Raw genomic sequence first — 24,108 nt, 5'->3', positions numbered from 1 at the left:
ACCTGCCAGAGCTTTTGCTTCATTGGCATAGTCTTCAAGAATTCAGGCTCTCTTGTTCACTGCACCAAAGTAGCAGACTAGAGGTTTATGGAGCAAATAAATTAATGTGAAAAAATTTATTCAGCCATTTTCCAATTGTTTGACATGCAAGTTGTTTTCAGTTTTTCCTGTTCTAATAGGGTATATGTAAATATCATTATAGGTATAAATTCTCTTTATGATGCTTTTAGGATAAAGTGGTAGCAATGCAATTACTAAGTTATGTTATGATCAATTTTGTAACTCATCGCATACTGCCATTTTGCCAAAATGTTTGTACCAGTCTACAGTCCTACCAACTCTGTACAGTGCCATTATTCCATAGCTCTGCCAACTTTGTACTTTTTTACTTTTTGTTTTTTGCGATTCTAGAGAGTGTTTTTCTGGTTATTAGGAAATCTGAACATTTTTTCTTGTGGTAAATACTTTGTGATTTTTTCTTCATAAATGATCTAATTTGTATCCTTTGACCAGTGTTCCATTGAAGACTGTATTAATGCTTGCAGAGCTGTGGATCCATTCCTTATGAATTCTTTTTCAAACCTTTCTCTAAAATATTTACTAGAAGTATTTTCCCAATCTGCTTTTTTTTTTTTGTTCAGAATCCTTTTAAAGTGTTCACTAATTTTCACCCTTTGGGTCTTAAGTTTCCTCATTTGTAAGTTAAGAGAGTTGTATTAAATTATCTCTAGGGTTTGTTTCCTGTTCAAAAGTCCTATGTTTCCATGTAGTGGATTACCATTGCACTACTGATAATATAATGATATAATAATAATGATGATGATAAATCCTATGATCTTATGTAATGAATTACCATCCCACTCACAAGACTGGTATTAGCAACAGTAATAAAATCATACAGTCCTATGTAGGGACTTGCCAGTGCACAAATATGACTGCTATTCATAACTGTGAAAATGATAACAATGATTCTTCCATGCTGGTTTCACAAGACATATCACCTCACATTCTAAAGTAACATTTAAGGAAAATTCCTAAGAAGAAACCAAATTATTGCATATTTTTTATAAACTCCAAAGTAATTTCCACTGGCAGGTAGCTTATATGTACAATTTGTGATCTACAAATCAGGGAATCAGACCGCAAAATGAAAAGATCAGCAATTCCTTATGGACTGAGGGATCTCTAATATGTTCCTTCAAAAAGATATTTCTGAATTGTGAATCTGATCACCAAGATTCACCTATAAATTTATACAATAGATGATGGTGCTGTCCCTGGTTATCCAGTTAATACTGCAGCCACCTGATTTATAAAAATATAAAGAGAACAAAAAACTAGATTACTGGGAGACAGGCACCAAAGAAAGTACGTATTTCACAAGAGAAAGCTACCTATATTCTTTTCTAGTTTTATGCAAACTCCTCAATAAAAGTGCTAGATTAATTATAAAGTAAGGAAAGAAGATTTGAAAGAAAGGTTTTTTGTTTTTCAGCAGAGCAGACTCAAAATCAGCCAGGCACCTGAGACTGTTACAATGAGAAATGGGGATGTAGCAATTTCCTTGCATTGCTTAGTATCTGAGAGTTTGGTCCTCCTGCTGGGTAGCCTTCAACTCCCTTCTTACAGGGAGATACTGCCCTCCAGTGGTGTAAAAGGAAAACAGTCAATGGAAAGCCCCATTATTCACACTCCCTGAAAAAAGAAATGTGAAGCTGATGAATGTATTTGTGACTTCAGATTATTTTATTCTTTTGAGCAATCACTTAGAATGATGAAGTATAGTTCTTTTCCAATTGAATTTTTTTTTGAATGGCAGATTTGACTTTGTGCTTCAAAACCTCAGTCTATAACTAATAAGTACTGTGAAACAACTGAAATGTTTGAAGATGTTTTTCTAGTTTTCTTTGAGATATATGACCATTCTTAAGAAACTGATTTTGTCTTTTTGGGATATAGTTACCGCTGTCTGGCTCTCCTGTACTGGCGGATGTTTCGACTCAAAAGGGACCATGCTGTAAAGTATTCAAAAGCACTTATTGACTATTTCAAGGTATTATCTTGCTTTGCAGATTACTTGTGACTTGACATTGGTTATAGAATGTACTGTATATTGTTTAAAGACCCTATGAGAGTAAATGTGACTGGGTTGACAGAATCCATTGCTTTCGTGCCAGTGACAGTATATTCCCTCAGTGTGTCTATAAAAACAGTTTATAACACAATCACAGAGTTTGGAGACTGAGGAGGCCATAGAGAAGCCATCTGATGTATCTCCTTATTTCAGAATGCCTACTCTCTCCATGATAACACATGACATTCTTTTAAACCCTAAAGAGAGAATACACCTAATCCCTCAAAACCCAATCCAGTATTTAATATTTATTGTTCTTTATAGCCAATCCAGGTGCCTCTTGCCTATTTTCTCTTGTTTTTTCTTCATTTTAGATAGAGAAAAGCTTACCATTCTCTATAGTATAACACTGTGCCATTTTTTACCTTTGTGACCTTGAGCAAGTCATTTCACTCCTGTGCCTCAGTTTCCCTTCAAATAAGAGAGTTGGTCTAAATGACTAGTATGGCCACCTCTTGCTGTAAAGCTATGATCTTGTGATCTTTCATACCATAGCAACAGTTCCTATGTCTGTTTCATTCATATCAAAGACTAGATTACTGGGAGACAGGCACCAAAGAAAGCCTCACCAAAAAAAAAAAAAGAAAGAAAGAAAGAATAAATACAGGGGGCAGCTAGGTGGATTCATGTACAAGCAACTTTTTAGGTCTCCTCTAAGAACAAGAAAATGAAATATTTCCCCCACCTAATCTTTCTCGGGGAGGACCCTTCAATCAGTGAAGATTCCTCAGGACAGGGTCACCTTTAGGCAAGCAAGGTAACTAGTATGGAGGTGGAGCAGACTGGAGATCACAGCCAGAGACTCGCCAATCAGCACATACCTCTCAAAGTTTAGGAGTCAGTTCCCAGGGGCAGCCAGGTGGTGCAGGGGATAAAGCACTGGCCCTGGATTCAGGAAGATCTGAGGTCAAATCCAGCCTCAGACACTTGACACTTACTAGCTGTGGGACCCTGGGTAAGTCACTTAACCCTCATTGCCCCACAAAAAAAAGAAAGAGAGAGAGAGAAGTCAGTTGCCATCCTTACTCCCCAGAAATCCTGTTTTCTAGCCTCACTCTTGGTAATTTTCTCATATATGTCCTAGAAACCATGTGAACCAAATAGAAACAGTTCATGTTCCTATCTGGAAGAAAGAATATTTGTTCCAGCTGTCTTCTTTATAGCATTCAGCTATCCAAAATAGATTAAAGAGTGTTCCAAGCTATGATCAATTGAATATCATCTGTCTCAAATGAGAAGAGTACTGGAACCTATACAATATGGCTGTGGCCTTCTTTTTGACTTTAGAAACATGGGGTCAAAGTCAGAAATGTAATAAATGTTTTGAACTTTGGCACCTAAAAGGGAATTCTGAAAAGAGTAACCATATTAAAGGGAAGAGTTAGGTTTTTATGGTTAAATGTAAGTACCACACATAATGAATGAAGAATGGATTAGAAAATTTCCCTGATGTAATGATGATAAATTGTCTTTTTATTTGTCTCTTGTCTCCAACCTATCTTATCTTTAAGAATAAATACAGGGTGGCAGCTAAGTGGTGCAGTGGATAAAGCACTGGCCCTGGATTCAGGAGTAGCTAAGTTCAAATCCCACCTCAGACACTTGACACTTACTAGCTGTGTGAAACTGGGCAAGTCACTTAACCCTCATTGCCCTGCCAAAAAAAAATCATCTTTGCCTCTTTAAAAAAGGGGGGGGGGCGGGGCAGCTAGGTGGCACAGTGGATAAAGCACTGGCCCTGGATTCAGGAGTACCTGAGTTCAAATCTGACCTCAGACACTTGACATTTACTAGCTGTGTGAGCCTGGGCAAGTCGCTTAACCCCCCATTGCCCCGCAAAAAAGCAAAACAAAACAAGAATAAATACGGGGGGTGGGGGCGGGGAGCAGCTAGGTAGCACAGTGGATAGAGCACCGGCCCTGGAGTCAGGAGTACCTGAGTTCAAATCTGGCCTCAGACACTTAACACTTACTAGCTGTGTGACCCTGGGCAAGTCACTTAACCCCAATTGCCTCACTTAAAAAAAAAAATGGTGAGATTGGACTAGATGGTCCATTCCACCTCTAAAACAATTACTAGCTGTGTGACCCTGGGCAAGTCACTTAACCCCAATTGCCTCACCAAAAAAAAAAGAAAGAAAGAAAGAAAGAATAAATACAGGGGGCAGCTAGGTGGTGCAGTAGATAAAACACTGGCCCTGGATTCAGAAGAACCTGAGTTCAAATCCAGCCTCAGACACTTGACACTTATTAGCTATGTGACCCTGGGCAAGTCACTTAACCCTCATTGCCCCCCACACACAAAAAAAGAAGAAATACTGAACAGGTACCATAGCAAGCATAAGATGATTCTTCTCCTTTGGAAATTTACAATAGAAAGCAGGTATTCACAATCAGAGATTATTGAAACAATGACTGAAATTCAATAATTATAAAACCTTTGGGGGGGAGTTATAAAACCTTCAGGTAAAAAAAATTACAGTATGTTGGAAAGGGATTCACTTTCCCAATGCAAAGCTAACTCTAAAAGATGATCTTTCTGTCTATACTACCCACATTCCTCTAAATTATGGAGCTTCAACATTAGGATGGCTAGGAAGAATTAGGCATTTTCTTTCCTGCTTACCATTCTCCCTCATCAATTTCTGGTACCATAGAACTCTTCTGTTCAGGTTTATCGTAGCCAAAGTATACTTTTAATAACCCATATTGGGGCAGCTAGGTGGTGCAGTGGATAGAGCGCTGGCCCTGGAGTCAGGAGGACCTGAGTTCAAATCCGGCCTCAGACACTTGACACTTACTAGCTGTGTGACCCTGGACAAGTCACTTTAACCCCAATTGCCTCACCAAAAAAAAAAAAAAGAAGCCCATGTTGAGTGGCTAAATTTTAATAACTAGGAGAGAAAAACAAAACATATCCATTAGTGCTAGATTAAGAAAAGTGTCGGTCGCTCTTGATACTAGGAGAAAAAAATAATAGTAGCTTGATGATTAGGAGTTTTTTCCCCTTCCTTATGAAAACTTTTATTTTCTTAGTAAATTGCACAGTGTACAATTCTGTACTTGGATTTGGGCAGCTAGGTGGCACAGTAGATAGAGCACTGGCCCTTGAAGTTGGGAGGACCTGACTTCAAAGCTCACCTCAGACACTTATTAGCTGTATGACCCTGGGCAGGTTACTTAACCCCAATTGCCTTAAACATCCAGGGCCATCTCCAGTCATCCTGATGTATATCTTGCCACTAGACCCAGATGGCTCTGGAGGAAAGAATGAGGTTGGTGACCTTGCACAGCCTTCTCTCACTTAAATCCAATTCAGTGCAAGTCATGACATTACCCCAATGTCACAGTCCTCTTTGAGAATGAAAAACAAACAACAACTTGGATTTATATGGTATCTATTACCGCAGTCCCTCAGATTTCTGACAGATTGTTTTTTGTAACTTTGAATAACATTACTCGCACAAAATAAAAATTCAGTCTTCATTTCATAAAGTGTTTCTGTGATACCTGTTCTGTATTTAGCTCTCTCTGATTTGCTAAATCAAAGCAACACTTCTCTCTGCAGAGTCAAGGTGATGCCTGTGCTCTAGACTCCAAAAAAGGAAAAATTTACATCAGTATCACAAAAACCATTTCCCCCCAATAACAGTCCTACATATGAACACCCACGAAAGCATTATTAGTTGTAAAAGAAAATGTTTAGAAACTGTCCACTTAACATCTTTTACTGGTAAATGCAAAGCTTCTTTTCAAGTTCTGGATATAAATGTTTGGCTCGTGTAATGTGGGCTTTGTACTATATTAATAAAAATTAATTGCCCCATCTTTTAGTGAAGCATATTGAATAATGTGCTTCTAGGGTGAATATAAGGTAGCTTCTTTATTCTTTTATTGTTTAGTTCTTTTCTCTCTCTGATTTCAATTTATATGTTACTGTCTAAGTTTGCAATGATTTATTCTGCTGCTTTTCTCTTAAGAAAATTGAACCCTCAGTAAATCTACTTCTCTCCACAGAATTCATCTAAAGCTGCCCAGGCCCCATCTCCATGGGGTGCCAGTGGAAAGTAAGTTGACTTTACTGAATGAAAACTAATTCTGCATGACCCTTTGAAACTGCTTTTTAACATCCAAGTGCACCCAAGTATTGTCCTGCATACCCCACCTACACTCATCTCCCTTTGCTTTTCAATGTTTTGTACAGGAGCACAGGAACTCCCTCCCCCATGTCTCCCAGCCCTTCTCCAGTCAGCTCGGTGGGATCTCAGGGGAGTCTCTCAAGCACTAACACCCCTTCGCCATCATCCATAATTAGCATTCCACATCGGATCCATCAGATGGCAGCCAACCATGTCAGCATCACCAATAGCATTCTGCACAGCTATGACTACTGGGAGATGGCTGACAACCTCGCCAAGGAGAACAGAGGTATGCAGTGTGGAAACAAAGACAAAAAAACCTGTGCCACTAGCTAGAATCCCCAGGAGCAATTGATCTGTTGGCATCACAGTCATTGTGAAAAATGCCAGAATGGGAGTCAGATTAGGGTCTGAGTCCCAGCACTAGCCACCACTTCCTGTATTAGAAAAAGCAGTAGCATTGTAGTTCCAAGACCTGGCTATAAGTCTCAGACCATCACCTGCCCTTGCTCAAGTCTATCTCTGCGCTCCTTCAGTTTTCTCATATATAAAATGAGGGTAATACCTGCAAGATGACACAGTTGTAAGAAAAGTACTTTGGAAACCTTAAAGCTCTATTGAAATAGCACACTTTCTAGCCCTATGGCAATGTCAGCTATCATTATTATGTACCTAAGCATTAATATGCTAACTGTGATAAGTTCCTGGACCTAATAGTAATTTACATGTCTATAGGGTCTTAAATATTCCAAAGGGATTACCTCACCGTCACCCTCTGAGGTAAGCAGGAAGCATTATCCCCATTTTACAAATGAGGAAACTAAGGTTCAGAAATGCTAAGTGATTTGCCAATAGATAATAAATATTAGGGTCAGGATTCTAATTCAGGTCTCCAGAATGCTATCCATCATACTGTATTGCCAGTGGAATGTTTTTGTTGGAAGATTTTGCATCTTAATTGGCATAGTTTTTCTCAGATAAATTGTGTATTTAGTATGAAGAAAGTACTATGTATAGTTTCTGGTGAAGCATACAAAGAAGTATAAGATATAGTCTCTGAAATCAAGAAATTTACAGTCTTACATGGAAGACAACATTAGCAGCAAAATTTTAAGTACCAAATGAATAATGTCCCAGAAAATAAGTTCAGGAGAGAACTGTGGGATGGTGTGGTCGTATGTGACTTTATGGCTTCATGGAGGAGTTGGATTTTGAACTCAGCCTTGAAGGATCAATAAATAAGGGCCAATGAGGTCCTTATAGGTGGAAAAAACAGCGTGACATAAAGAGTTGAAAATCTTTTTAAAATTCTTGTGAGTTACCATGGTGCCTGACTAGAGAAGGGGTTCATGTAGGGTAACAGTAGGAGGTAAAGTTCAGCCAGATTTGCAGAAATCATAAAATTTTAACATTGGAAGGGGCTAAGAGGTCTCCTGACCTAAGGCAGCATCCTCCAAAAGTAGCCAGCTCAGTCTCTGTTTAAGCATTTCCAGTGGCAAGAAAATCACTAATTTCTACAACAAGCTCATTCTATCTTTGGATAGTTCTAATTGTTAGTTCTGTATAGTGGACCAAAAATCTGTTGTTTCTAGTTCTGCCTTCTGGAGCTATGCTTTTGTATATCAATATCTAATCTATTTCCACATGAAGAGCTCTTTAAATATTTGAAAACAATCATAGCTTCTTCCATCTCTATGTATGTATGTACATAGGTATGCATATATGTGTGTATGTATGTATGTATGCTTCTACTCTAGGTTCAATATCTCCTGCTCCTTCAATTATTTCTCTAGTATTGTGGGTCCTAGACCCTTATAGCATCCTGGTCATTCCAGTTTATCAGTGTCCTCTTAAAAGAAGACATCTAGCCAAAATTGTACATAGTTCATCAGGGCAACCAATGTGTCATCAAAAGATAGTGCCTCCTCTAAGTATATAAGTAGAAATAGCATAGTCATATCTGGTGATGTTGGCAGCTAGGTGGTGCAGTGGGTAGATTAAGGAAGACCTGAGTTCAGATCCAGCCTCTATGACTCTGGACAAGTCTCTTAACCTCTGTCTCAGTTTTCTTAACTTTAGAGTTGAGATAATAGTAGCATCTACCTCCCAGGGTTGTTGTGAGGATAAAATGAGGTAATATTTGTAAAGTGCTTTGCAAAAAATCCCCATTAAGTAATATAAATGCTAGTTTTTATTGGTTATTACTGTTATTGTCATTACTATTGTATGTCTTATGTTGTCACAGAGCTTGCAATCAGGAGAGAATTCTACTCCATACTGACTCACCATAACAAATAATATAATCCAATATTTTCTCCATACCTATCTCACAAAGATGTGATGGAGAATCCAAGAAATGTCAGTAAATTGCTTTTAACACCCCTACAGAGAAAATAGAGTATTTATAATATTTGTGACATAAAATTCATATCAGATCCATAGTTAGACTCAAAGATTTTTTTTATATGTAGATGTTTGGATTTGTTTTGTTTGTTTAAATCCCAAGGTTGCTCAGCACCTTTGGGCAGTCTTCTTTGACTTCAGGTTCAAGGGACACTCTGGCTGTGACCTAAGAAAAGAATTGATTCCTACCTCCATTTTCCTGCCCCCTCTCTGCAACCCCACTAGGAGCCTGCTAAAATATAAAAATGAAATCAATGTGGCAAGTACCTAGCTTGCTCAAGCACTGAGTAAAAAAATCAATTCAGAAATGACAAGGTTGTTCCACAACAAAGGAGAAAAGTCAGCCTCTAAACTGCGTTCTATCATTATCCAGGGAGATGATTATTCCCAGAGCTTTATGGTTGTAGCAGAACAAGGAGAGGGCCTGATGCCTGAGCTGTTGTATACCCAGTACATGCAAGGCATAAGAATAGGGAATGCTCACCACTTCAGTGACAAAGCTCAGAGGAGGTGTTTTGTATTAGATAGTCATTTCACCACCACTTCTGGAAATGGTTCCTGATCTTCACAGAAACCATCTTAACTTGAAATTCTAGTTCCTGCTCCTACCTTCCTGATTGCATCTCAGCTCCTAGAATTGGTATTTGTAAGAACCTTGATTCATGGCCTGGCTTTATCTTGAATTGACAATGAAGCTTTGAACCCTGTATTTCTTTCACCACACTGGGGGTCAGGGGCAGGGTAAGGAATATGTTTCACCCCAGGCCAAGTGATTGTCCTAGTCAGCATCTTCTGTAGTACAAACTGCCTGGAGCAGACAGTTGTCAAGCCACTTCATCGTTAACATTTTATAAATAACTTTCTTAAATCTAGACAATTCCACAAAACTACAAACAATAAATCAAGCCCAGATTTATAAAAGTTTGCTGATTTCTAAGGTGTAAATGTGCATGCTAAGAATTTAACAACTGGCTCAGGTTCAAACTGGCCCCAGAAATACCCTTGCACCTCTCTCTGAAGCTGGCTTAAGCACCCTGTAGGCTAGTAGACAGGTTAAACAAGGAAAGCATGAAGACCCTGAGGGGATCTAAGCCCTTTGATCCTATATCCAGTGTCACTGTGAGAGCTATTTCTTCACAGGCCCCACTGCCCTCTGCACCCCAGCCCTCTTTGTACTAGTCCCTGCCAGTTTGACAGCTAAAGACAAAAACTATTAAATGTGGGAGGAGCAACTCACAGTTAAAGTCCCATATATGGCATGGAAGCACCACCTTGAGGACATTCAGCATCCCATTATCCCACCGACACTGTAAGGATGAAAAACATCTTTGAGATGCTTGGGCAGTTAAATCAACAATGAATCTATTGGGCACTGTTTTTAGTTAATTCATTTTCACCATCACCTTGGTTCCTGGCCATCACAACATGCAGGCAAACATGCTTTTGGAGAAAACAGATTTTAACTCTATAGCCACTCAACCTCAACCAGGGCTACCCGAGCAGATCGGACAACACTAGTATCAGGAGCTGGATGCTTATATTCTGTCATAAATGTCCACTTCCCAGGCTGGCTTAACTCCTACAGCTGAAGAATAGTTGGTCTCAGATAAATTCTTATACTTCTGGTCACACATGTATACTTATAGATAAGAAGGATTCATTCTTCATCACAGTGGCTCGTCACCAGACTACTAGGCCCTGTTCTATATCTTATACACAGTCACCTTTGACTTCTGATGGAGATTATTCTGATGAAACATCTTCAGGTGTGTCTAGGTCTTATGAAATGTGTACTCTGGCCAGTGACTTCAAGTGGAAGGAATTGGCAGGGGAAGGGCAGGGTTGGTAGGCATGTTGTGAACCCAGCCAACTCTATAGAAGAGGAATAGACCCCCAGCGAAAGTAATATTGGGTTTTATTCTAGATTTGTCCCCACCTAAGGAATACAATCCCATTTTGTTAGTGGTAGACTCTTTGGTCACCATAGCTTAATTTCTCTCCCATAGCACTACAGTTAAAGCTACCAACCTGTTCCTGAAAGAAATTATCTGGTTCCACAGCCTTCCCTCTCACTTTACCCTGTCTATGTCAATTCCAGGTTGCACTGTTGTGTCCTCTCCCCACCCCCAGTTAAAGTTTCTGTGGCACCATTCCTTAGTCTGACATAGATAACAGAGCTGTGGACAGTATCTTGGATGATAATACCTCCTGTCATTAAAATGACTACATTCTCTATTTCCCACCACAGATTTTTTGTGACAATAATTTGGTCTGTTCATTCCTTTATTCATTCAAGAATACATCCTTTTTTGGGCAAACATCCTCAAGTTTCCCCAGAACTACACACACACACTATAGTTCTTATCTTTAATAATTACCTGAGGAAGTCAGATAATATAATCCAATATATTCTGCATACCTTTCTCATAATAGGTAAGTAGATCTTACAGTCGTAGTGACTTATAAACAAAGTGGTTTCCATCAACACTACTCAACCATTCCATGGCCTTAAGGGCCAGGGAGATGTTCCAGGGTGAGGCTGAGGTCCTACTTCACTGCTTCACAGCTTGGGGTGGGAGAGCAGGGGGAGAGTACCACTATCTAGCCTAGAATAATAGAAAGGAGAAGGTGGGGAATATCACCCCAGTTAAAGAAGGGCAAAGATGTAAAAAAGCAAAGGGCAGCAATTAGACTTCTGCTTGTATGCTGCCACATCTCCATGGAGATCTTCTGACTTCTGGCTTCCCAATTCCGACTGTGCCCTTTGGATTTAGTGTACCCAAGACTTCCAGATTCTGACTCATCCTAGCCTTTGATTTATACTTCTACGTTAAACCTCATCCCCTTTTCTCCATGAGGAGGCTCTAATCTCTTGTTTGCATTGGGTGCCCTATGGGAGATCCATGAGAGATCCAACAATTATCATTACTCGGGATGATGATGATGATTGGCAACTATCATTTATATAGCACTTTAAGGTTTGCAAAGGGCTGTACATGTCATCTCATTTTACATCTTACAACAACCCTGGGAGGTGCTATTATTATTCTCATTTTAGAGATGAGAAAACCGAGGTGGAGAGGGGTGAAGTAACTTATCCACGGTAACACAGCTAGTAAGTCTGGTGCTTCAGGAATCCAGGCTGAACATTTGTACCACCTAGGTGCCTTGCTTAAGGGACTGAAGGAAAATGATGGATGAAAACTATGTGGTGTATCAGGAGAGGCAATGATCATGACAGTATCTTTAGGGTGTTTTTTCCTACCCACATAAAGCTACCTATCTGCCTTCATGCCTAACTTTGCCTTACTAGTGTTTGTATTTTTATTAAATGATACGGCATCAAGTTTTGACATGCTAGCTAAAAATGCTAATGTAATATTTGGGTTGCATTAATAGAATTGTGATGAACAGAATAAGGGAGATTGTAGTCTCACTGCCTTCTGACTTCTGTCAGCTGTTAAGTTCCACATTATAGGAAAGCCATTCATAAATTGGAGCATGTCCAAACCAGGAGAGTTTGGAAACTGGAAACCACATCATATGAAGATTAATCAAAGGAACTGGAGAAGCAAAGACTTGGGGGTTAGGGTAATTTTTCTTGCATATTTGAAGGGTTGTCCTGTAGAAGAGGGATTATTAGCTTTATTTTGCTTGTTCCCAAAGTAGTATCTGCATAAAAATTGAAGATATACAGATTTTGGCTTAAGAGAAGGAAGCATTTTTTAACAATTAAGAGTTGTGCCAAAAAAATTCAGTTGTCCAAAACTAAATGAGCTGCCTCAGTAATGGGTGAAGTCAGGTGGTAGCTGGATGACTACTTGTCAGGGTACAGAAGGGGGGATATCTGTTCAATTTATTGATTGGACTATATGACCTCTCAGATCATTCCAATTCTGAGATTCTATAAGGGTTGAAACATTTCCCCCCCCAAATAATGGCCTAAGTAGTTTCTGCTATTGTTTTTAAAGGTTATTCTTATTGCATAGGATGTTTTATTGGGTAAGGGAAGAGAAACTGAAGGAATGAAACTTCAGCCTATAAATATTCTCTAGGAAACACACAAAAAATACCCAATACCAGAAGGTGGCATCAGTAGCACACTGAGGCAGAGAGAATGAAAGATAAAATAAGGATTTTTCAGAGTTACCCTCCAGGGCTATCCCAGTACTCTGGCATCCTCCTTTGTACCTTGGGGAAGCGAAGCAGAGCTCCCAGCCATCTTCCCCTCACCATGAGTCCTAGGGTGAGGGCAGTCCCACTTCTTCCTGCTTGTCTCCCATCACTGATTTAACCCTGTTACCCTACTGCCTCCCCTGCCTTCACAGTGCTTTTCCTTAAATCTTATAAGCTGACTGGGTACCCACGAGAAACATGGTACCAACGCCAGTGACACAAAAATATCATGAGAAACATTACTGCTTCCTTAGACCACATGTTCAAAAGAGCAAAAAACAATCGAGCACTAACTCGGGTACAGATTGAAAGATTAGAATGCTGAAAAATCTCATTTACTTTGATCCAGATATGTTTTATATTATGATTTGTATACCTTCTAGATGATCTGTTCATGTGTAATCTTTTTATCTTTCCTGTTTTCCTTTTCCCTTTTTTATCTCTCCTCTTCTGTCTCTCTTCCTCTCTTCTTCCATCTTTCCATCTTTTTCTTTTTCTTGGTATTTGTGGTAGTAGCATGAATGGGACAGAATCCTTGATGAATAGAAGCCATGAGTGATTTTTTTTCCAAATTGTTCAATGTGATTTCATTCGCAAATGTGACAGGATTCCCTTTTAATAATGACTATTTCTGTTCCCTAGAATTCTTTAATGATCTGGATTTGCTGATGGGGCCCGTCACCCTGCATAGCAGTATGGAACACCTAGTTCAGTACTCCCAGCAAGGACTGCATTGGCTGCGAAATAGTGTTCACTCATCGTAGTGATTGCGTGCCACTTAGCCGGACTGTGTAATAATCTCCCATGGACTGTTCAATTATTCTGGACACTGTGCTACCGAAATTCTCAGTCACAGCATTTATCCAAATGAAGGTGAATCTTTCTTCAGCATCGAACAATGATATTTTTCTAGGGTGTGTGTGTGTGTGTGTGTGTGTGTGTGTGTGTGTGTGTGTGTGTGTGTGTGTGTGTGTATTTGTAAGTGTGGGTGTGTCTGAGGTTGTCTGTGTATATTTGTAAAATATATGCAGCTCTTCAGAATTCATCTTCCCCTCCTGTAGTCTCTATAACTTTAGGATAGGCAGAAGTGACCAGAGGTGTCTGATTAGAGAAAATGTACACATACATGCGTCACACATACATACACACACATATACACATACCCACACACCACATTTGTGTTCTATTTCAATATTATACCTTGGATTCTTAGAAAATTCAGCCAAAATCTCATGGATTAGTTAATTAAGTGCAATAAAGCACTTTGAAAGCTTGACTGCCAGTTTAGATGCTCCTAGGACATACGTTATTGATCTTTTTTCAGTCTTTTAATATACTCTCTCCCCGCTACTTGCAGATTGGTATGAACTAATGAGTAATTGAAAAATGGAATTGAGTATGTTATTTTTTGTGCAGGAAGTTTCAGTGGATTTCATGTTACCTTAATTATTGCTCTTTTCTGTTATCACTTCACTTATCATTCAGCCTTATTATCACCTAAAAAATACAACAGTAAGCAAAAGAGATTTTTCCTAATTTCCTCTTCCTTCTCTGCCCCCCCCCCCAATTAGAGTGGTTGTAATGTCATTGAAATGAACAAAAGAGAAAAAATCCAATGGCTTGGAACCTAAATAGATATTAAACACATGTGGCAAGGCTATGCAACTGAAAAGCAAAAATCACTTATACAAGTGACATCAGACACACATATACACACATTTTCAATTCTGTCTCTCTTATAATGGCCCTATGGACCAATGTCTTATCTAACTGCCAGAAATTTTAAAAAATCTTTCCCATGATAGCTTTCTTGCAAATGTAGGCCAAATCGAGACATAACCTAGATGTCTCCTTACCAAAAGTCTGGGTTTGCTGCTTATCATGCTAAGAACCTTTTACTATAATAATTCCATATAATCCTCTCACTCTTCTTGCATAATCTACTAGTGCAAGGCTTTAATATTTCTTGATTTAGGAAACCTTTCCAGTCACTGTTGACAAGCTGCCTTTGATTGAGGAGAGGGCTGAGGGGTGGTATTTAATCCTGCAGCAAAAACTACAGTTTTGTTTGAGTCAACAGAGATCAGCGCCTATTTGTAGTAAGTCATATGCATAGTTCCCTTTACCATCAGTGTGTTTCTGTTATTAACTTTATGTTCTCTTTTGATATCTTTTATTGTTTTCAGTTTTCATTGGAAATATAGCCTTAATCAGATTTTTGTCACTTCAAAACTGAGCTTTGGAGTTGAGAAAATATCTCCCAGAAACAAAGCTTTGGGTCATAAAAAAATAGCCATATCTTTCCAAAGCCTAACATTTCCAAACTCTGTATGTATGTGTGTACACACTTGCATATATACACACACATATACGCATATTAGAAAATTCAGCCAAAATATGCGTATATGTGTGTGTTGTACATGTGTGTTTTACATATGTATATTACATGCATGACATCAAGTCACCCTAAAGAAGGGATGTGATACAATATGTTGCTTAAACTATTTCAAGGCAGTGGAGCTAGAAGGAACTTAGAAGAGATGCCAATGTACACCCAACCCAGGTATTGATGTTCTCATGCCTTTGGTTGTTGCATGTTTCCCAATTTTTAGCCTGATATTTAGTTGGAAAGTCAAATTCACCAGAATTCCTTAGCTCTACTTAATGGTTTCAAGTTGTGTGAATGCTAGAGCTATCTTGGTGATAATTTTTGGAGTTAGTTTGGAATCTTATGCCTCGGTAACTGAGGTCCTTATGAAACTTTTCTTGGATTTTTATCTCAGAATGTTTGAGTTATATTAATACAGTATTATTTTTTTCATTATTGATTTCACCTTGGGTGCTACATAGATTTTCTTTATAGGTACCTCTGATCAGTAATTGGCACACCCCTACAATTCTGTCCTCTTTTGGAAACTATAGAATTTAGAGTCACACATTTTTTTTTAATCCTTATGAACTCTGAAGGTCAGACCTCTCACATAGACTATTCCATATAGATGCTTTGCAATTCAGGATGAATAAATACTCTCCTATGATGCTATAAAATGGCTTGCATCACAAGCATCTCTCCTAAGTCTTGTATGTTATGTACTTGTTTTGTTTTTGGTAAACCCCTTGTTCTAATCATGAACTGAATTAAATGAGGGAGTATACTTAGACTGATTATCTTAACATTTTGGTTGGTGACTTGGCAATCATTATTTCAAACAAGGCTTTTAGCAGTGGGTCATTTTGGTGATGATTAGAGTAGATGATTATATCACAGGTGTTTGTTTCTCTGCCCTGGATAGTGAAGCAATACCATCTGTTCCATTTGGAAACAGAACTGTGACAAAAGACAATTTTTAGTGACTTGTCATTCCTATCCTATCTTTTTTCATTCTTTTAATTTTCCATATATCTTTGCATTTGACCTCTTTTTAATTTTGGAGACAAATTCTGTTCTCAGGAACCAAATATGGGCTTGATTGAAGTCAGGCCCTCTACAACTTTAAATAAGAGTTTGTCCTTAATCACGATGACAGAATTATCTTCAAATGGGAGTAATCCAAATATTTCCCAAGCCAAAATCTGGCATTTGTTATACATTCCTTGTAAAATATTTTGATTAGATATAACTTCACAAATCAGATTCATGTGCAGAATTATGCAAAGAGAGAGGGAGATTTGGTTAAAACACTTCTTAATATTGTAGATAGGAACTCAGTCCCACAAAGTGAAGGAAGTAGAATAAAAATAAGTTGAAGTGCTTTCAAATTGTTTACCATATTTAAGCACATGAAATGCAATACAAGGAAACTTTCTGCACTAAAAATCAATTATCATTTATAACAATTATATATGCATTGCATCATGATGTGTACATCTCTGGCACTCCATATATAATATATGGTTTGTGTAAATGAGTACATTTAAATATATGTATACAATACAGCTAAACCATAAAAATGTAGTCAGCCTGAAGGATATTACTAGTGCCTAAATATTGAGTACATGTCACTGGATGTTCATTTTACCTTGGAAGTGCAGTAATTGTTACAAAACTAATTAGTGCAGCTAATCATTACTTAAAATCACATCTTTGAAACTGTGCAGTAGTATTTATGTATAATATATATGAAGTATATATACACATGTATACATGTATATTTTTAAATAACATTTTTCCACAGTTTTCACAGTTTTTCCAGAGCTACTGTTAAAAAAAAATCTATATTACACAAAAAAAAGCAGAATTTTTTTTTCCTAAGGAAGTAGACACTCTGCACACCCAGTTAACATTGTGGTTTATCTGTTTCTAGATACCCAAGAGACTTTAGCAGTCACCAGCCTTAATGCATGTACAGAATATTCTTGTGATTTATCTGTGTTTTTTTTTAATCCTCATGAAATTGGAATTTATAAACATGTCTACCTTTCTGAGGTTGCCGATGTTACATTAAGTGATTTATGCTGTCAAATGGGAGAAGTTGAATTGTAAGTAAAGAATCTCAACTGAATTCCATAAATTTTTATAAGAAAAATTCAAAATTGAAATGTTTTACAAATCAGTCATTCACAAAGCATCCTTTTTATGCATATTTTTATTGAATACCCACTAGATAATTAGCATAATAAGCCTAATTCTTGATGCAAAGATATATATTCTCTTCATGAAGTCTACCGTTCCTTGCTTATGCTGCTCCTCCGAGCTTCCTATAGTCCCTTTATACATACTACACACACACACACACACACACACACACACACCTAATTCACCAGAGAACTGTCCAAAAGAAACAAAAAGCCTCAAAAACACGTGTTTACCACATGTATTTTTGAGTCTAACTGACATAGATTTATTTATCCCTGAAGTACCTTTTAGCTAGTTATCTTGTGTTGGTGCCGAAATGAGGTGTCTGAGCTGAAGGAGCAAGTGACTTGACTTGCAGTGTGCCATTTTTCAACTCTTGGCACCATTATACAATAAACTTTATTAGCCTTTAAAAAAAAAAAACCTTCAATGTGAACTTTTAATTCAAGAAAATGCAGGTATTAGAACAGTGACTTGTCATGCTATGTCCTCCTGTATAGGGGAAAAAATACCTTTTTAAAATAAAATTACATCTTAAGTCTCTCCCTCCAGAAACCTCTCTTTCTACCTTTGTACATTTCAATGAAGTTATTTCAAGTCCTTTCAACTTTTTGTCCTGCCGTACTTATTTGAGCTATTCAGAAATAATTTGTCTCAAAAGTAGCAATGGGTGACTTTCAGAGGTTACATTCAACCAGTCAGATTGGTTCAGTTAATGCCCACAACAGGACTTTTAGCACACTGACTATGAAGGACTGGGTTGTTCTTCAAAAGAAGAGGGATACTTTGCATTCCTTGCATTAGAGATCTTCCAACTAGGAGGTATCCTTTGGACAGTGGTTTTTCCCACCTTGGGTTAAACTTGATTGAGGGCTAAACTTCCAACAGAATCACTTTTTATTTTACAGCACTTCCATTTTAACTGAAACTTGGAACCCATGGAGATTCACAAAACATAAAAAGAAAAGTGAAAACCAATAACAAATAAAACTGAGTTTCAAATTTGGGGTCAGTTCTTCTATTTTCTCATGTGCCCATTTCTAAGAAACAACAGCTTTTAAATCTTAATGATTTGTTCCAGCTAATGGCATAGGAACCATTCAGGATTCTGATTCATTTTTTCCTTTGTCCAAACTGAAATATTCTACTGTCAGACAGACTACACTTGTTTGTGTGACATAAGGAAAATTATAAAAACTACCCTCTCTAACTAATTGCATATGACCATGGTTCATTTCTGTAATTAATTGGTACCGTAAGTCCACTGGGGGGTACACTCTTGATGGGATGCAGAGGGATTTAGCATCACAGTTCTCACTCACACTAATGGGAATCAAGGGATTAAATCCCCATGTATTAAGTTGACAATTTACCTCTTACAGCCAATTTTAAAATGCATTGATCTGAAGAGTGAATGCAAGACAGTAATTATTAGTGAGCACTGGGCCCAACTGTAGTGTTTAAGTGTCAGTAAGTATTGATGAGAACTGAAAAACTAAATAATAGCCTATGTTTATTTTATATGGCAAGAATAATTTTTGTTTCTAGAGATGGTTTTTAATTTGGGGAATTTTGTAAGCCTGGGTAGAAGATAAAAGTTTTTTAGTTCCTTTATTATTCCTTACCAACTGTGTGACCCTGGACAAGTTACACACCACCTCTCTGTGCCTCGGTTTCATCATTTGTAAAATTAGAAGGTTGGACCGAGTCCCTTCCACCTCTGCATCAATGATCATTAATTTTTTTCCCCAATTTTCCATAAGGTAAAAATTGTCCCTGAAATTGGGGGAGTTGGGATTTCTGGATACTCAAAACTAAGCAAACTAGGAAGAAAAAGGAGAAAATATTTATATCCAGAGATGTACCTCTGGAGGATATATTCCTGGATTGGGCCTTGTTCACTGTGGCTAAAAGTAATTTAGCTTTTAAAGAATTCTCTTTGTATCCCTTCTGTCATCTTGTCCCAGCAGTATACAAATCACTACAAAGCCAGGACGTGGCTTATAAATTATGATGGCAATAATCCTATGCATAAACCTCTCCCGCCCCCACCAATTTTTAGTTAGAGAAACTATTGTAGCATCACCAAAGTATTCACAAATACACAGAGGCATATTTGAGTAGTAAAATATAAATATTAACTCTTCAGCAATTTGCATACTATTTAATAATCCCTTGCAATTTCTAGAGTAGTCAGCTCAGACTCAAATGCCCTTATCTCTGTGACCAGCATTATTCCTTTGTCTTTTACCCCACTATGCAATACTCTAGAAGTCACAGATTTAGCATCTTAACTTTTCAGTAGGACAGAGTCCAATCATGGTGGGACATTGAAGAAGCAAAACTGCAGTGCATAACTGGAGGGGGAGTGTGACCCCCTAATCCTATCCCTCCTATTGCCCTGTTGTATGTGACCTTGAGCAAAGCTGCTTCTCCATGCCTCAGTTTCTTCCTTGGTAAATGAGATTCACAACACCAACTACCTCGCTGAGACAACATGAAAATCAAAAGGTTAGTTCCTGTACTTTGAGATCCCAAGCTACAAAGTGCTCAGGAGGTATTAATGCGGTTACTATGGCAGCAGCACTCATAAAAAATATTCAGTTCATCTGCAAACTCCCATATTCAAACCTGTAGGAATCGTGAGATGTAAAACTATATTCCCTACCAATAACCTTTTAAGACTGCCAGCCTCAACTTCGATTCAGAAAGCTAGAGATTGGAGGGCGACTGGAATAATCTAGACCTTTGGGACTAGGGAGATGGGGAATACAGATTCCCAAGGCTGGGAGATCTTCCCTCTGGCTAGTATGTGAAAGAGATAGACGTTACCTTTGTTGCTACCCTGTTTCTAAACCATGTGCAAAGTACTAATTAACAAACAAGAGTGTGTGTACTCTCTTTGCCAGGTGCATCAGGGTTGCTAAGTAACTTATGGTTGGTGACTTAGTCTCCACCCTCCTGTGACCCATACTTATTTTTCATTGTTTGGCCTTGGGAAATATGAGATCATCTTGCTGAAAAGAGGAAGAATCTTGCTAAAGTAACTACTTCCTATCACCTCCCCACAAACAGGAAAATAAATGACTGAAAATCTTGCTTCAGACATTTGTAGTAGGGTCTAAGTGGGTGTTGCTGAGCCTAGTCCAAAAATGGAAGCTATTTTCATACTAGCTTAGTAATATAAACCTTTTCTGATCTTTCTCCCTATAGCCTTTAATACTATGGGACTGAATGAGAAACAATAGGACTCACATACCTTTTTTTCCTTCTAAGGGTAAAATGTATCTGAAAGTCTGCTGCAGGGGCTTGGTCCAAGGGTAAGATCTGCCAGCATAGGCCTTGGGTCTGTCCTAAGTTTAGGAAAAGAAATACCTTTCTTTGTATAAACAGTTGACTAAGAGAGAGCCCTTCGGATGATCAAGTTAATTATGGACCAATCATTTGTCAATACAAGGTGAAGAAAAAAGTGCATTATACTAGGTTTGTTCAGGCCATCAGATGCTTAGTATATTTACACAACCCCAAACATCTGGATGAAAACTGGAACATGCAGCTCATCATTGGGGATTTGGGGTCATGGAAATTGGCTGTGTAAATGATAAAATGTTCATCTAATACTGGGTGTCATTTAAATACAGCATCCATCAGGTTGCCAATTCTCCCTATACCTCTAAGGCTTTGGAGTTTAACAAGAAACTTTATAAAACAGTAACTGTGACTATCACTACTTCCCTTTGTTGGATCACTTTGAGTAACTTTGTCACCTCTCTCTTCCTTGAGGTCACCAAAAAATGTCAATGGATGTAATGTTACACAATTCTGGCGAGTATGAATGGTGACTATCTGAATGAAAAGCTCCAATATGATTGCACTAGCTGCATTAAAACCCATTATAATAAAGTGTAACTGCTAATAACTTGGGTTTCATTTTTAACAACAGTAACTCTCAGTAGTTGCAGGAAACTTTCAGGGGTAGGTGTTGAATTTGCTACTCGGTAGGATCAAGTTGTTGAAATCCTATTCAATTTTCATCATCTCATGCAGGAACCTAAAATTCCATAGTTATGTCACGCCAACAACTGGTATTTATTCATAGAGAAGGCAATAGTAATATAACACAAGGATATCAAGGATCATGTTCTGGCCTTGTGAGTTTCATCAAATTCCATCCAAGTCCTTACCATTACATATCATTTCATGTTGTTGGCTATCTGGAAGCCACTGGCAACTCAGGAGCCCAGCTCATTTCCAACTAGATTTTTCCAATGATCCAGACTTTAGTCTTTACAATACCAAATTATAGACCCTTCACCTGCCCCTTGCTTGTAGGAATTGGTCTTAGTGATTGTAGAATTGAACGATTTTTTTTTTTAATGGGACTATTCTGTACAGTAATTTATGCTGTAAAAATGTACATATTATCATTGTAGCACTGATGAATGATTTGAAGTGCTGTATTTATTAGGTCAGTTACCATTTTCATTTGTCTGTTCATTCTATATTAAGATAACTTAATTTTATTTTTGTTACATGAGATTCATTTAGGGGCTATTTGTCAATGCATTTGGACCCTGTAATGGAGAAAGCCCAGAATTTATGTTGATAACACAGTGGCTATTTTAATTGAAATGGGTGTGATGATTTCACTATGCATCAAAATGGGAAATTATATTACTAATGATGGTCAAAATCATATGCTTTTATCTATGTATTTTAGTAATATGAGCAAAGTGATTACTAGATGCCATGAATACAGACCCGTGACTTTGATGAAGTTTACTCTTTTATTTCCTTCTCAGAACCCATAAACTGTTTGTTCTAAAGGAAATGAAAATGGATACACATTAAACAAGTCCAATCATTTCCCCATGACTTGTTCTTACTCCCTGGACTTCTTCCTAGAAGTTTGAAATGCGAGGGCCTATCAGACTTGAACTTGGTGGTTGTTCATATCTGCCTAATTAAACATAAACATAAAATCCTCTTTTTTCTTCTCCCTCTCTCCTTTCTGTAAAAGGGCAGAAAATAAATTCGCTATATTTGTCCCATTCCAAACAAACAAAACCCCCAAAGCAAAGTGCATATGTTCCAATGGCAGACGGTCTGGAAGGGGTAGGAAGCCTATCTGTTATTAATGATTTGTTTCTGGGTTTTTGTGTATTTTGTCTGATTTTAAAGTTCACATGTACAAAGATAATGGAATCATAGACAACTTGTTTTACTGTTTGGAGATTTTGCTGTTTCTATAATTCATATGAAACCCATGTAGCACAGTTTCTGGAATGGTCAAACATCTTACTGTAATGTAACAGAATGAGCCTTAAGGATTTGTAAGAATAAGCACTTTTATATTAAAAAGTAAATATTAATTCATCAGTAAGATTACTTTTTTAATGTGACAATAAACCATAAAATCAACATCTTTCTGTCTCAAGTATGTCTCATCTGTTTCTTTTTTTAAAATACCTGAATGTGAAATGCTGTCATTTCTCAAACTTTGTAGTTTGGAGATGTCTCTGTAATCTTCACACCACAAGGTAACTAACTTCTCTGGCCCCTACTCTCTACCCAAGTTTAAAAAACACCTAGATGCCTTTTAAATGAGCATCGCTATTTTTACATAAGGAACTAAAAATGAGTTGGTAAAAAATCAAAAAAGATAATGTTTGTAAAATGCTTTGCAAACCTTAAAGGCTATCTAAATGTAAGCTGTTATTTTGATTCTGATAAAGAAAATGCCCTTGATGCTTAGAGAGTTGCCACTAAATGTCTTTTGGTCTGTCTACCTATATAACAGGCAGTGATCTAGAATCACTTCTGGCAGCCAGGCCAGAAGTAATTTCTCTAGAGCTCATTCTCTCCTCTCTTCAGTTTGTGGTTGGGTTCTGCTAAACTAGAGATAGGATGAGGTATTTCAAAAAGCACCTGCTTTCTGGTCTCTGCTCTGCCATCTAACTGTGTGAGTCTCAGTGTCCCCATATATACAAAAGGAGGTGATACTAAATAATCTCTGAGACCCCTTCCAATTCGGAGTCTTTCAGTCTCTCTTCCTTTCAGGAAGAAAAACATAAGGCAATCATGGCAGAATCTGAAGTAATCTTGCTAAAGGTAGTTTTAAAAATATCATCTGTAAACTGTGCTCCTTAGATTTGATCATTCTATATTAATGAATTTTCTTCAAGCATGTCGGCTTTTTTTAAAGCAAATAGCAACATGTGGTTTAATTGCATTGCTCAGCAGCACTCCCAAAACAAGCAAACTGAATGTTAAGTGTTCCACATCATTTAAATTTAATCCCTGCCAGTTTAGCAGCCTTGCCTTACAAGAGGTTAAAGCCATAGCAGTGTTCTCAGTCATACCAAGGTTGATCCTAAAGTCATGTTCAAGTTGAATTTCTAAATAGAGTTTTTGAGTTGTACCATGTAAAAATTAATCTATTCTGGTTTTAGTTCTAACTTTTCACAATTTCAACCATATTCTCAGTCATTTCAATAATATACTTCCTTCCACTCTTGAAAATCATTCTCTACTACAACACTCTGATGCACCCCCCAACTCTGCTAATTATCTCCACTTCCCATCTTCTCTTTTCCTATTTTTAAACTGTTGAGCACAGAGGGAAATAACAAATCCTTCTTTCAACTCTGTGCATTTGCATTGGCTATCTACTTGCTTTCC

The 24,108-nt window shown here is 37.8% G+C and overlaps 1 protein-coding gene across 3 annotated transcripts in view; it reads left to right on the top strand.

Moving 5' to 3' along the window:
• AFF3 (AF4/FMR2 family member 3) overlaps positions 1–22,852 on the top strand; it is a 694,821-nt gene extending 671,969 nt beyond the window's left edge. For all 3 annotated transcript variants that reach the window (XM_043992437.1, XM_043992436.1, XM_043992435.1), the window contains 4 exons: positions 1,960–2,053; positions 6,151–6,200; positions 6,338–6,561; positions 13,494–22,852. In XM_043992437.1, the coding sequence (XP_043848372.1) occupies positions 1,960–2,053; positions 6,151–6,200; positions 6,338–6,561; positions 13,494–13,615 (490 nt within the window). In that variant the 3' untranslated portion in view covers positions 13,616–22,852. The remainder of the gene's footprint in view (positions 1–1,959; positions 2,054–6,150; positions 6,201–6,337; positions 6,562–13,493) is intronic.
• The last annotated feature ends 1,256 nt before the right edge of the window (positions 22,853–24,108 follow it).

Source organism: Dromiciops gliroides, chromosome 3 (genome assembly GCF_019393635.1).
Source record: "Dromiciops gliroides isolate mDroGli1 chromosome 3, mDroGli1.pri, whole genome shotgun sequence".
NCBI classification, from domain to species: Eukaryota; Metazoa; Chordata; class Mammalia; order Microbiotheria; family Microbiotheriidae; genus Dromiciops; species Dromiciops gliroides.
This window is presented reverse-complemented; position numbering and strand designations above follow the sequence as displayed.